General features: G+C 40.2%; 2 protein-coding genes across 3 annotated transcripts in view; both read left to right on the forward strand.

The window, feature by feature from the left end:
- triqk (triple QxxK/R motif containing) overlaps window positions 1–5,394 on the forward strand; it is a 70,202-nt gene extending 64,808 nt beyond the window's left edge. The window contains exon 5 of one of the 2 annotated variants that reach the window (XR_013297948.1): window positions 5,255–5,394. The gene's annotated coding sequence lies outside the window, so the exon portion shown is untranslated. The remainder of the gene's footprint in view (window positions 1–5,254) is intronic. The other variant, XR_013297949.1, reaches the window with a different exon arrangement.
- Window positions 5,395–6,253: 859 nt separating this feature from the next.
- runx1t1 (RUNX1 partner transcriptional co-repressor 1) overlaps window positions 6,254–15,002 on the forward strand; it is a 28,823-nt gene continuing 20,074 nt past the window's right edge. Inside the window, exon 1 of the mRNA XM_077591237.1 lies at window positions 6,254–6,396. Within this exon, the coding sequence (XP_077447363.1) occupies window positions 6,369–6,396 (28 nt within the window). The 5' untranslated portion in view covers window positions 6,254–6,368. The remainder of the gene's footprint in view (window positions 6,397–15,002) is intronic.

A 15,002-nucleotide genomic window follows, 5' to 3' on the forward strand; every position in this document is an offset into this window, starting at 1 on the left:
TGTATTTCACACACACAAAGGACGCACCGTTTTTATAGACGCAGCCAGACATGGCAAAACATACACCATCTTAAACAGCTGCTTGCCGTAGTTGTGAGAGCTGTAGAGGATGGTGTAATCTATCGACTGATTTGTTTTATTTTATCGTGATAACAATTTTAGTATTGGTCCATATATATAAGGCGCACTGGATTACAAGGCGCCCTGTCTATTTTGGAGAACATTTAAGACTTATGTGCGCCTTATAGTCGCGAAAATACGGTACATTATTTATTGCCTATAGAAATGAAATAATTGGTCTACTTTGAAACGGTCTCAGCCCAAAATAAGTGTGTTTTTGCGCTGTGTTTATAAACTTCTGGTTTCAACTGAATGAAAAGAACTAGTGCTCACAAGTAAAAAAAAAATTCTACAGTTCATATGGGTTAGATTTAATCACCATCTTTTCATTTCCCGCCTTCAGATAGAGCGAGTCCCATTTTGGAAGCGTCGCCGAGGAAATATGGCAGATAAGCCTGCTCGTGTAATAACTTTTTTTTTCTGCAGCAGTGCAGAGATGCGTCTAAAAATATAAGAAAAAAATTAACTGTGTTGATTAGCAGCAAGATGTTCGACGACCACAAATCTGGCGGAAGGGAGAGAAGCGGCGATAACGGGACAGCGAGCAGAAATACTTGTTGGTGAGACCAATCTTATCATTTTTCTATTAAAAGGGTGTCAATGATCATTTTTCAGTGTCATGGCCGGGGCTAGAAGACCAATTCTTTTGGACAATCGGGGGCAAATGAATAAATGTCTATTCGCCCGACCCAGTTGAAAAGAATTGGATATCTAGCTCTGTCAATGGCAGCCAATCAGATAAGGCAGGGGTGTCAAAGTCATTTTTGTCCCCAGTTAATCAAATATAATGGATCAATTACTCTTTTTTTAGTCTGTGAATCTTTTAAAGACTTTTTTTTAGCTACTCAATAGACCATCGGTATTTGGGAATATAAATAATGGTCTTGATGTTGTACAATATGTACTTTTTGCGTTCTAGTTTCCAACCATTGGTTGCGCGCATCACCATCTCTGCCATCCCTCCCACTTTAAATGGATTGGACGTCTAGCTCCGTTAATGGCCGGCAATAAATAAATAGGAGATGCTTTGACTTTAAGTAAATCTTTTAAAAATATATGAAGAAATAAGCTATTCATGACTTCATTTTGATTTCAGTGCATTGCATTTGATGGGAATGTTGCCCCATCCAACATGGCCGCCCTAAGACCTCTAATTGTTTTCTGTCATGCATTAATAAAAGTAGTTTATCACTAATAGACGTCCAATCCATTTGAGACGACGCCAATAGTTTTTCTAAACTGAATAGTCAACACAACATAGTAAAAAAAGAACAACATTACCTTGAAGCCAAAAATGTATTTAAAAAAAAAAAACTAATTGATTGTGTCAGGCTATTGCAAAATTGAGATGATGCCTTATTGCAAGCCAATAAATTACCGCGTGAAGTTAGTTTTACCTCGTGAACCTTAAAAGCACCGTCTTGATTTGAACTTTTTCCCACCCTACCTGGCAACTATCCATCAGTGGTGCACCGGGGCTCAACGGCCCCCTCCCCACAACTCCCGGATGCCCAACGTTTGTCGCAACAGGCCCCAGCTGGGCGGCCGCCAAAGCCCGCTCGTTACGCGATGACTGATCGCTTCATATCAGGTGCGCGGGAGCGGTGGCGGCGGCCAGCTGGACCGGGATTTTTTTTTAAACACGGGTGCGGGGGCTTCTCTAGCCAGGTGGGTGATGATGATGAATGAAGCCCGAGGCGAGGAGTTCGAGGGTTTTGTTGCCAATCATTGCACATGGCAAAAAAATGGGTTTGCATTAGTGTTGCACCAATATTTGTATCATATCGATATGGCACTCCATTGAGAAATAACATACCGTATTTCCTTGCATATAAGTCGCATTTGTAACTGTAAATATGCGGCTTATAAATGCACAAATTAGACTTGACATGCACGAAACTGCAAGGTGACAAAGACGAAATGCCATAACGCAAGACAAAGCGGCCGATACGGTCATTTATTTCAAAATAGAGAAACGATAAACAGATAAAACGCTAAGCAAATTTTATTTTGACGCCAATGAATAAAATTCAAGAAAAAAAACATATCTTGCATAAAACGTGGAAAAATACACTTGTGCCCGCCCTTGCTCTATTAAAACCATAAATATGGAGGTGAAAATTGTGAATCAGGGAGCGGCTTATACGAGAGAAATTGTAAAATTCAACGATTTTAAGGCTATTTTAAGGGTAGGGCTAATATGCAAGGAAATCTGGTATATAAAAAAGTAAAATCCACATCCCACATATTAGTTTATCCTTAGTCGACGTAAAAACTATTTTTTTTTCAAAAACTTGGTATTGGTACATTTAGCATTAGCCACATAGCCAGCAGGTACGTTAGTTTTCACATTTCTATTAGTTGTTCTTAAACTGTCACTTTATCCGTTAAAAGCCAAAAGTTTTAAGACACCTGCACATGCAATTGAATGAGGAAGTGTCTCAATACTTTGGAATTAAATCTCACATAGCTGCTTCTTTCACGTTTATTGTGTTTTGCTCGTCAATGGTAAAGATTATTTTTCTGACAGGTTAATTCCTTTTTTTTTTAAAGAAATTCCTGCACTTTTTCTTGCTAATTAACCTTGCCAGTCCTTTGAATTACGGCCGGTTGGCGCTGTTTTTTTATGTTTTACAAGCATTCAAGTCAGGCTGCATGACTTGAAGACCATCATACACTCAACAAAAAAAAGTTGTCATCACCTTGGCCCCAAATTGCCATTCCAAAAAGGATTTACTTAGCCGCCTTCGAAGCAATTTTCTCCTGTCTTCTAAATTTTTGTGGCGCCGCGTAGGAATTTGGCCTTCTAACACCTCATGTAGCACGTTGAAATAAATACCACTGCAGTTTGATGGAAAAAAACAACAACTTGTTGTTAAATATTATGACTTGGTGTACTCATGTTGGAGAAATCTCAAGGTCTCAGCTTTTATTTCCCTTGATTTAAAATAAAGCGGTTAAATATAACATCTTTCCTTCCATGAAATCTATCGTAAAAAAGGCAATTTGGCCTAAGGTCAACTTATGTGATACAAAAACTACGTAAAATCAAGTTCTGCTTTCTTCGTAAATAACTTCAGAACAAAAAAAAATAGCCTTGTATGTCCAACATGATTACCCGTGAGAAACCTGACGTGAAAAAAACCCCAGCCATGCAAAAAAATCGAGCAAAATCAACAACAGGTTGCACGCACGGCGTTTCTTCTCCGACAATCGCAGCGAAACATCTTGTCGGCCGGAGGCGCAAGGAGGATAAGCGCTGAGGAAACCTGAAAGGGAAGAGCCAACAACCCGCGATAATGGCGCAGGGGCAGCAGGAAACACACAACAGCGCCTGTTTTTTGCCGCCGGGGGGGGGTTCCCGAAAGTCAAGTGCCCGCCGCCGTCGGCCACACACGCACACAATGCGCACAATCCGCACAGGATACCTCGCCTCTGAAAGGGGGAAACATGCTGCGCGTGATACAGACAGGCAGACTTCCTGCATTTTCCCACCTAGCGGGCAGCCACCTGTGTCACCCAGCCGTCGGCCTCGGCGGGTGACGAAAACAAGCGCGCCCCCGCGTATTTGCCGCGCCGCAAAGGGGACGCTCGAGGGTAAACAAGTGTCATTCAAAGTCGTCAGTTCAAGTCTGAGCTTTGGAGGCATTGGTCACGGGTCAAGGTCAAAGGGGAGGAGCTAAGTGGAAGGACGATGATGACAACAAAAAATATCGGAATAGAAACAGTTGAAATATTAGTGTTTTTTTTCGTGTACCACTAGAGAAAGCTACTTTGAATGTCATGACGTGACATATATTATGTATTTTATGATGGAGTGGATTTTTATATTCTTGGTATTTATTTTTACGATACTTAATAGAAATTGATTATGTTGTTATTTTTGCAATTGTTTTATAGGTTTTGATTTAGTTTTTTGTTTAGTTATCTTTGTATATATAAATAAGTATTCTTTAATAACTAGTTTTTAATTTTGTGAAGGCTAAAAGTGGTTCTTTTATGTGAAATGATTTTATGGTAACCAGTTTTGTCACATTTTGTCACTATTTTTTTGTATATAAATAAGTATTCTTTAGTAACTAGTTCTTAATTTTGTGAAGGCTAAAATGGTTCTTTTATGTGAAATGATTTTATGGATTTTTTTTTGTCACATTTTGTCACTATTTTTTTCCGTAAATCTCTTAAGCCGAATCTTTCTGCGATATTTTCTGTATGTAGTCTTAAAACGATCATTTTAAGTAAATTTGAAGTATTTTTAAGTACCACTCTTGTTTTACGAAAATCTTTTTTGTCATTTTCTTTAATATTTTCATCCAGTTATAGTCTAATAATTGTATTTTTGATCAATGATCAAACATTCATTTTCTGCCATCCTCCTAATTCAAACAAATTGGACCTCTATTAGTAACAACAGGTAACAATCTTAATGACTAATCACCTTAACGAAGCTCTACGTTATTCTGTCGTCGTCACCAATTGCTTTTTTATTTTTAATCACATGACCTCCCTGACGCACGGCGAAGATCATCGGCGGGTTGATCGCCATCCTCCGTCCCATCTCCCGCTTTCTAGTTTTCCCCCTCCCGACATCTTTGTCTGCCTGTCGCCTCTTCGTCGCAGACGGCGAGAAAATGATAGGAGCCCTGCAATCCCTCGGTGCTAATGGCGTCATCTTCTTCCCGCGGAGACGCCGCCGAGGGAACAATACGCTCTGCCGAAGATGGAAAATACGCCGAATTATTTGCGTACGCGACAGACAATAGCGCTCGCTTGACAGGTCGAAGCGTCTCGCTCAGACGGAGACGTGACAAAGACTACAATTTAGGACAGGATAGAAAAGTCGGCATTGCTCCGTTCAAATCGCAACTTTAATTTCAGTGCCATTGACGGTCTGGCAACCTCCAATGAATCTGATCTAGTCACATTTTTTTTATACATGTCCACCAAAGGTCAACTACCGGCTAGAAGAATTTGCTTGATTCGTATTTTGGAAGCTGATATGATGACTTACCATAAAAATCAACGCAGCATCAACCCCGTTTTGATACCTGGCTTTGGTTCTGACCCAATGGTCATTTTCTTGCACTTTTACATCAAAGACACGTCCCAGTGCTAATGGACTTCCTATTTTCAGCAGTTGCCTTTGACTGACTACGCGGTCCAGATGACTTCCAGATGGTGCGGCCAACGTGTTTGCCTTAGGTCACCCAACCAGGCGTACCAGTGCGGCGTGTGTGAGTGCGCCGGACAGACACACAGCAGTCAAACATACCCCGGAGCTTCCGGCTGGTTCTTGTCCACACCACAGCTTGGGCGTAATGAGTGATAATTCTTCGCTTACGCTTCCCATGCCGGTCCCAAGCAGATGAGCAGTGATGGCATTTTTGTCCTCCAAAAGAAAAGACAAAAAAGTGGTCTTTTAGTTAAGAATTCTAAATTGTAAGTTAATCGAGTGTGTGGCATTTGATGCAATTTCACTCCCGTACTATAGGGGCACCGTTGAGTATTACAAAGTAGGCGTCCATGTTCTTCCGTGGGTTTTCCCCGGGTACTCCGGTTTCCTCCCGCATCCCCAAAACATGCACAGTAGGCTGATTAACGCTCTAAATTGAGCGTGATTGGTTGTGTGTCTCCTTGTGCCCTCCAATTGGCTGGCCCCCAATTCAGGTTGTCCCCCACCTTGTGCCCGTATTTGGCTGGGATAGTCTCCAGCACCCTCCGCGATCCTTGTGAGGTTAAGCGGTTCAGAAAATGAATGAATGAGAAAAATGACCTTTTGTTCCATATTTTCTATCAATGTATGTATACTATATTCACGTCTCAAGCCTTTTTTTCCCAAATGTATTGAAAGAAGAAGCGCTCTCCAATGAGTGCGTGTTGATGCTGCAGGCCCCGCCCCCTGCCACCTGGCTGTGCGCAGGCTCCCTCGCGGCGTCAGAATGAGGGCGACGCCACACAAGCTGAGCTGCATCCAGCGTGTCAAAACCACGCGTCCTCCCCTCTTTTACCCCAATTGCTCGACGTTTTGACGGATTCCAGGACCCTTCTCCCCCCACCCCTGTGCTCCCACGTCACCCTCTTCCGCGCTTTACCCCCGATCGCCTCCCAACTCCCTCCACCCTCCGCACGGACTTTTTGGGAAGTACACGCCGCCGAGAGTGCGCCTTCGTCGGGACGCGCAGCTGCGGAGTCGCGGTCCCTTTCCCCGAGAACCGCCGCCCCGCTATCCAACACAACAGACGTGCCGCATGGTGGGAATCTCCGACACCTTTCTGTGTGAGTCCTTTTTTTTCCTTTACATTTATTACAAATGATACAAATTTTTGGTTAAATGGGTGATTTTATGATAATAGGAAAAGGCTTTCACGTGTGCGCTTTAATCATCACATGGCTTGCTTGCTCTTCACTTGTGTTCATTTTAGACGTTTTTTGTTGAATATGTGAATGATATATGTTTATTTATTCTTATATTTTTTAAACAATATTCAAGTGCGTGTGTGTGGGCAGCCTATTTCGCGATGTGTAACGGGTTCTGCCGTGTTTGAGCTCCAGTGGGAATATTGCTGTCACACAGATGGTGTTGGTGTGATGGTGCGATGATGCAAATGAAGTCATAAATAGTTGTTATAGAAGCCAGTTTTTTTTGTGTTAAATTGTTTATCAACGGTCTGTATGCCAAGAATACGATGGAGTATTTGGGCCAAATCGAGAAAAATAAAAGGACTACTAGAATAATCCTAATTTTACGGGATTAAAATCACAATATTATGACAATACAGCCACATGTTGTGATACAATAAGAAAAATTGGCAATATTATGTGAATAAGGTCATAGTTTGTAATATTATGTCGTAATATATCACTTTACGTGATTTATGAGAGGCGTAATGTTACATAATTTCAGGTAATATAAGAAAAAAAGATGTATTGTTATATAATTTAATGTAGTATTATGAGATTGAAGTCGTAATATATTAGTCTTTTGATTGTGCATGTTTTTGTGATATGTAAGGATGCATTTGGGCTAATTTAGCTAAATTAGCTAAAAGGTACTTTATGTAGAGTTTTGCCTAAAATGTTAAAATGATCAAAACTGAGAGCATCTGGTGAGGCTGTGTTTTTCAAATCCTTTTTTTTTGGCAAATCTACATCAAATAATCAATATAAGAATTGACACCAATACTTTGTCATCGCTGACACTTTATTTTTTCATTTTAATCTATGATAACTATATGATTTGTATTGTTAACTCATTGGTTGTTATGGGCGGGGCTAGTCGTCCAATCCATGGCAGCCAATGACAGCCAAAGATCAATCGCGGTAATGATCAGACAGGGAAAAAAAATGAAAGGTAAATAATGTGTAAAAACGCAGAGTATAAACAAGTCAGCATTGGGCTCGCGGCGCTCCCGTGTTCCGGATCATCCGCCAGCGCGACCATCTGCGTGCCGCACACCTGGCGCAAGACACCCACTCAGCCACCCACCCAAGGCCCCCCCCCCTATTGGACCGCGAGGTCAAACACATCAGGCAGGCACACGTGGCCTTGCAATTATGTTGTGGCTGCATCTTGGAAGTGTAAAACTACAAGTAGCAAGGTTGGGCTTTTTAATGATATTGAAGAAAAATTGGCTGACATTTACTCATTTCTGCATCGATGCTTGCTAGCCTTGCAAGTTAGACGCTCCTGCCTGATTCATTAATTCATCATGCAGTACCGTCTTGACGATCTCAAGTTTCTAATCACTATGATGACCGAACGAGCCAATCAGGGTAAAGAGGCGGGACCTGGAAACGTGAACAGGAAGCAAGTATCAATACGATAGCGGAGTGCAAAGTGGTTCTTGTTTGTGCGTCCATTTTCAAAGTTTTGTCCGAAATACTCTTAATTTTTATATATAAATATATATTTTTAAAGGTTCCTACCATGAAAAATGTCCATTTGCTAGGTTATGTGTAAAATATTCATCTGGGATGTATGAAACAACTCATCCAGGTTATAAAAATGCAGTTTTTTTAAGCACACTTGTATAGATTTTCATGTTCGTTATATTTGGTTTGCATTCAATATAACTCACAAAACAATAATGGGATTATCAAACGTGCAGGATAGATTTGTAATCCGAAATTTACAAGGTGTTAAAATGTTGGGGTCATTAGGTCAAAGGTCACAGGTCAGTAAAATAATCTCGTAATAACACGAAAAAAAGTGAACATTGATTATCATTGTTTTGTTGTTGTTTCTATGTCAATTTACAGAAATAGTCAAATACACAATCTTCAGAAATTTGGCAAAAACGTACCAAAACCTCGCCCAGAATACGATTATACGTTTACTCATTGACTTCCATTGACGGCGATGGACGTCCAATCGCTTCTGACGTGAAGGGCAGGTAAAGCTGGTTCAATCGATTTTTTTTTTCCGAACGTTACACTTCACTAAAAGCTCTTTTTGTTCAAATTCATACTCATTTTTTTTCATCGCTATGTAATAACGATGTTGGAATACTGTAGGGCTAAAAAAAAGAAGCAAGATTGCCGACAAAAAGTGTCATAATGAATTTCAAAATGAGATTTTTCAAGGCCGATCGTGATGGATGGGACTTTTTTGTGGTACTTGCAGCTCATATGGATCGCCCGAGCTTCACAAAGTCTCCCAGTCGGTGCTATTGACGGAACCAAGTGTGTGTGCGAGCGCACGTGCGTGTCGATCGATAGGCCCATCGATGGTTATCAACGAGAGGGTGGTACTCGTCGCCGATTATTGAATTTCATCAGCCGTGAAAGACGGTGTTTAAAGGACTGCAGTTTTTTTATTGCAGCAAGAACACTACTTGCCGACGTTCAGAAAATAGGTGTCAGGCTTTGTTTTGTTTAAGACTGGCTGCGTTTACATGGACCAAATTACTTGAAATTATTAAAATTATAATCGGATGCACTTTTGATCATTATTGCATGTTCATGCGTACCAATTTTGTGTCCCAAAAAACGCAATTTCTCTGTTTTATGTTAAAAAAAGGGCAGAAATGGGTGGAAATATCACCGATTTTAACTCGTTATATCTTTGTGAGTTGATATCGATTATTATTTGATTAATACGACAGTAAATTTCAATACTGAAGAATTTGTTGGCATACACAATGCGATTAAATATGACAAAAATATTTTTAAGGCCAACTACAAAGTACTTTTGGAAAAAACATTTGACCCATTCCCATTTAGCTTTATTTTTGGCAGCCCTTAACTTATAAAAACGTTGCCTCTACCAAGATGGCCGACCATCCAAAATGATTTAAACGCTTCTCCCTGAGGCTTAAACCTGATTTAAGTTACTTTAAGAGCATTTCACATAGGTTGACCTTGTATCAAAAGATTTCCGTATTCATTGTGACTGTTTTTTTTATAGATAAATATTCAAATTTGCAGTACTATTTGCCTTTTGTGCATCTTGTGACACAATAAAATGCATCGGTAACTCTCCCCAGGCACTTTCTATAGACTGGAATTGAGTCTCTAATTAACTGTACTTTCTCAGACACACACACACACACACACACACACACACACACACACACACACACACCACACACCACACACACCACACACACACACACACACACACACACACACACACACACACACACACACGCACATACACACACATGCACACACAGATGTCTGTCCTGTCTTTCTCTCGCACTGTTTATTTTCCTGCTTCCATCTGGAGTCTGCTGATATTGTAATCGCCCTAATGCACATTGCCTTCCCCTCACTCTCACACACGCGCACAATGTGCCCATCCTGACAAGCCCCTTTTCTTATTCTCTTCTTATTCCAAAAAAAGATAAGCTGCTGGATGCGATTGTGTCACTCGGTGTGTGCGTGCAGGTGTCCAAGTGTGTATTGAAAATTACAAAAAAAAAAATAGAAATAATGACAGGCTGAGTCTCCAAAGTGAAAACGTTACCTGGTATCACCCCAGTTGGGATTTACAAAGATGGCATGGGTCAAATGTTTTTTCCAAAAGTACTTTAGAGTTGGTCTTAAAAACATTTTTGTCATATTTAATCACATTGTGTATGCCAACAAATTCTTCAGTATTGAAATTTACTGTCGTATTAATCAAATAATAATCGATATCAACTCACAAAGGGAGAGTTACTGATGCATTTTATTGTGTCACAAGATGCACAAAAGGCAAATAGTAGTGCAAATTTGAATATTTATCTATAAAAAAGAGTCATAATGGATACAGAAATCATTTGATACAAGGTCAAGCTATGTGAAATGTTCTTAAAGTAACTTAAATCAGGTTTAAGCCTCAGGGAGAAGCGTTTAAATCATTTTGGATGGTCGGCCATCTTGGTAAAGGCAACGTTTTTATAAGTTAAGGGCTGCCAAAAATAAAGCTAAATGGGAATGGGTCAAATGTTTTTTCCAAAAGTACTCTATAGTTGGTCTTAAAAACATTTTTGTCATATTAAATCACATTGTGTATGCCAACAAATTCTTCAGTATTGAAATTTACTGTCGTATTAATCAAATAATAATCGATATCAACTCACAAAGATATAACGAGTTAAAATCGGGGATATTTCCACCCATTTCTGCACTTTTTTTTAGCTTCCAAAACACACACCGGCGTCTATTTTCCCGTCAATCCACTTTTGTGTAACAGCACATCTGCTTTCCCCTTGTAACCGAACACCCAATATTGAAAATTCATAAATCCGTCAATACGACCTAATTTTTGCGGCTCGCCCGAAAACTCTCGACGTCATCCGATAAATCCCAACCGGTATTCCGACGGGACATTCGTGTATGACGCTTACGATGTTTTTTATCGGGCCTCTTCGCGGACACATTTGCCCGAGACGATCCGACGAAACGACTCCCGCACGATAAAAATTCGGGAGTCGAAAGAAAGAGAGCGTAACCCCCAAAATCCCCCCCTCCTCCTCCTCATGAGCGTTGGGAATCTTTTTGCAGATGTTGGGAGATTGTTTGGCTGGCGCGGCCATGATCTGGTTCCCATCTGTTTCCAGTACCTATGTCTCTTCATCAACATCTGCTTTTCGCTAATCCACCCGCACCTCCTAACTAATGCTGCCTTGCACATGTGCTAACCATTAGCATGTCATAGCATTCACAAAGTGGAAGAAGTTTCGCTTTTTTTTTTTTTTTAAGTTGTTTCCATAACTGCAAACAATTTAGTGGTTTCGACGATTTAGCGACTTAGCCATGTTAGCTGTTTGGTCATGTTTATCGTTTATTTTGGATTTGGCGTATCGCAGTTGTTAAGGCGTATTTCATCTAATGTTGTGTTTGATGTTAACATTATTTTTTTAAAAGTACGTGATACATTAAATTGAATGTTGACTGTTTCAGTGCTGTTTAGTTAAATTTGTCAGGAGTAGACAACCAATGCATTTGAACTGTAAAGTATTAAGAAATGCAAAACAATAATCATTGTCATTAATTGGTCACAATCCAATCAAATCAAGCAAAAGATTGATCAAAATGGTCCTCTTTTAGATGTATTTTTGTTCAAATGTATACTTTTCATTTAAAAAGATCGGAATAACATTTTCAAAATCAGCATGAACTTTCCAATTTCAATGTTTGACATTAAATGACTAGGCTGAATATTGATTTTTTTAGTTAACGCTAGTTCATCAGTTTATGCTAACAATATAAAAATGTCCCTCTTCACCTTCTATCATTATTTTTCGTAATTATAGCAATTTTCAAATTACATCTTTTTAGAGTACCTGTAGATCGATTTCCATAACTCATTGGCTGCCAATAACGGCGATAGACGTCCAATCATAAGACCCTCGTTCCTGTCAATGGCAGTGGGATGAGTTCATATTTTGTCACCTGGTCGTGATTTCCTACCAATGCAGCATTGCAGTCAATGGAATTCCTCCACTCTACTATAAAATCTACTCATGGTGGACAGGCAAATTGATGTGTTCCCTTTTCAAAGTCGCACACATTGGGGGTCCCAAAACGCTAGCAGAACCGCAATCGGGTTTTATCCAGAAACCGAGCGAGCTGGCGGGCCGGCCGGCCGCCGCGACCGCAAGGAATGTTTCCACAAAAATAGCCCCGGCGATTGGAAGTTGGAGACTTGATTGAAAACAGCGCCGGCCGGTCGGTGGGCCCGAGCGACAGGACAGGAACCGGGTCGGCCACACAATGGGCCTTCCGAATGAGAGGAACCCAGATAGCCCCGCGCTTCAGGAACCAGAAGGATGTCGGCATACGTATGCCGCTCAGGATGTTTGTGTATAGTTTTTTTTTTTTTTCTGCCCGGGCGTCGTCGCAGGTGATTCGTGCGGCGGATGCTCGTCCCGGCCGTCCTATCGGGTTTCCTCAGAAGCGCCCTCGGGGGAAGAAACCCGGTTGCCGGGCAGCGTTTGCGGAAAGGTGGAGTGTAAAAAGATCTGTTTTCCACAAGTTCTGCATTTCACATGCTAGATTTTCTTTTTTTTTCTTTTTTCCCGTTGCGACGTTAGGTTTGCAAAGAACGATTATTTACAAAAATTAAATTATTATTTTTTTTGGGTGGGGGGGGTTGATCATTGCTTGGAATTGGGGATGTTTAGCAAAGCGTGATGGATTCCAACTTCTCCCATTTCCAAATAGATTTGACGTCTGTCCTCGTTAATGGCAGCCAGTGACTAAATAAACAAAAAAAATATTTGCAATATATAATAAAAGAACAAAATATACTAATCAACTCTCACCCCAGAAACTTTCACTTCCCTTAAAACATGAACTGCCAGCGCCCATTTTCCCAATCGGTTGGACGTCTATCGCTGTCAATAGCAACTAATGACTAAACTCTCACCTCAGAAACTTTCACTTTCCCTGAAACTTAATCAAACAGTGCCAGTACTCATTTTTCCAATAGGTTAGACGCTAATGTCCATCCATGAGGTCACCAAAAGTCAATGTCATCACCTTTTTTGGTTTGTTTTTTGATTTTTTTTTAGGTACATGTCCGTCAATGGTAGCCCGTGAGTTAACACGTGAGGAAAAAGTCAATGCATAACATTTGTTATTGTTTTTATAATTTTTTTGTGACCTTTTTTCTTCTCAATTCCCTGCTTCTAAATCGACAATTTCCTTTTGTAAGTGTTAAGAAAAGCATCTGAAAAAAATGTCCATTCATTTTCTAATCGATGAACTATTGTGATCTTCCCTATCATTTTTCTCCGTCTCCTTCCCCACCGCGAGACCTCAACAGATTTCTTCGCCGATTAGTATGTACGCCGCGTATCGCCAGCGTTAGGTGAAACGGCTCCGTCGCGAATAGCATAGCATCAGCCTGCAGAGGAGGAGGTGGAAGGATCCAGATGGTTGGGGACCTGCAGCGCAGTCGGGGGTGCCTTCACGCTTCTGCTCTCATTGCAGCATTCGGGCTATCTTGGTGCGCCTCCATTTTGCAAAGCGACACCGAGAAAAAAATTGGCGGGCGAAGGAACGAGGGTCATCGTCTACGTCTTGCGTGTCGTCAAGCTGCTGTTTTTTTTTTGCGTGCAAACATGCCCACCCGATCCAATCAGCGGCGGTCGGGGGTCTCATCTCGCCGGCACCTGCTTTTATTGATTATCGGCCACCTGGGGGAGGCGGGCAGGCCAATCTGGCGGCGATGTGTGAATGCCAATGAGTGTTAAGCGAGGAATAGCGAGCGGGGAAGGCGAGACGTGTTGATTTTGGAGAATTAGGTTGGAAACGGTACAGAGGGATTTCTTGAATCGTTTTGTAAGATTGCAGTATTCTGTTGGGGATTGTTGTTGGGTTTTTTTGCAGTTATAGGCCAAACCTACAAAAGGCGGAGCTTGTGCGGAATTCGGTTTCATAGTTGGTTGTCTGTATGGTTGTCTTATAATAGATGAGATCATTCAAGAACGAATAAAGGGATTGTTATCTTGAGCGATATGTTTGTAATATAGAGCAAAATCGGTGACTACATTTTGGGGTCATGGGGTCAAAGGTCACAGAGGTCAGAAAGGGAATTTTGTGATTATTTTGTAAAGGATTAACTTGTCAAACTCAAAGGTACTGAATAGGTGGTATGATTAGAGGAGAAAGGGTCAAAGGTCATAGGGGTCAGAAATATCGTGATGCTTTGATTATTGTGATATTTTTGGAAAATTATAAAGATTATTTTGTTTTTCTCCGAAATTGAATTTTTTGTCGTAATAGTTTATAAAAACGTTAAAAATAAAAATATTGCATGAATATATATTTTTTACACTAATATTAATAATTCTGTAAAAATACAAATGAAATGTTTGTTTTGATTAAAAGATTTAAAATGCACGTATTTAATAAGTATATTAAATGTACATCTATCTATGAAAATGTTTTTAGCAAAACAAAAAAAACTTCAGCAATATTTGTGACAATTTTTCAGAATTGGACGATCCTTTAAATGTAAAAATCTTGTTATTCTGCTTTTAAGTAGATGTGAAATCATGTTGTGAAACTTCATTAGAATACATTATACAATAATAATAAATCTGGAAAGTGGCTTTTGCCACTATCATAGTGTTAAACATTAAATATCTTTTTCATAGCAAATATATATTTTTTTCATTACAAATATGACAGTTTTTACCACCACCACCCAAAAATAACCCCACTAATTTAAAATTTTCTTGTAAAAGGGCACATCTTTATTTCCATAACACTACATGACATGACTCCCTTGGATGAAGCATTAATTTTTTTCCACAAAGACAGCTTTTTTTAAATTTTTAAAACAAAAACCCATTATTTTTGCAACCAAATGTAGACTGACTGAGCCACCTATCTATCGATTGTAATCTCCCATTTTGGCAGCCAAGTAGCGTTTTGTTGTCCTCTCA

This window comes from Stigmatopora argus, chromosome 21 (assembly GCF_051989625.1).
Source record: "Stigmatopora argus isolate UIUO_Sarg chromosome 21, RoL_Sarg_1.0, whole genome shotgun sequence".
In the NCBI taxonomy this organism is placed as follows: Eukaryota; Metazoa; Chordata; class Actinopteri; order Syngnathiformes; family Syngnathidae; genus Stigmatopora; species Stigmatopora argus.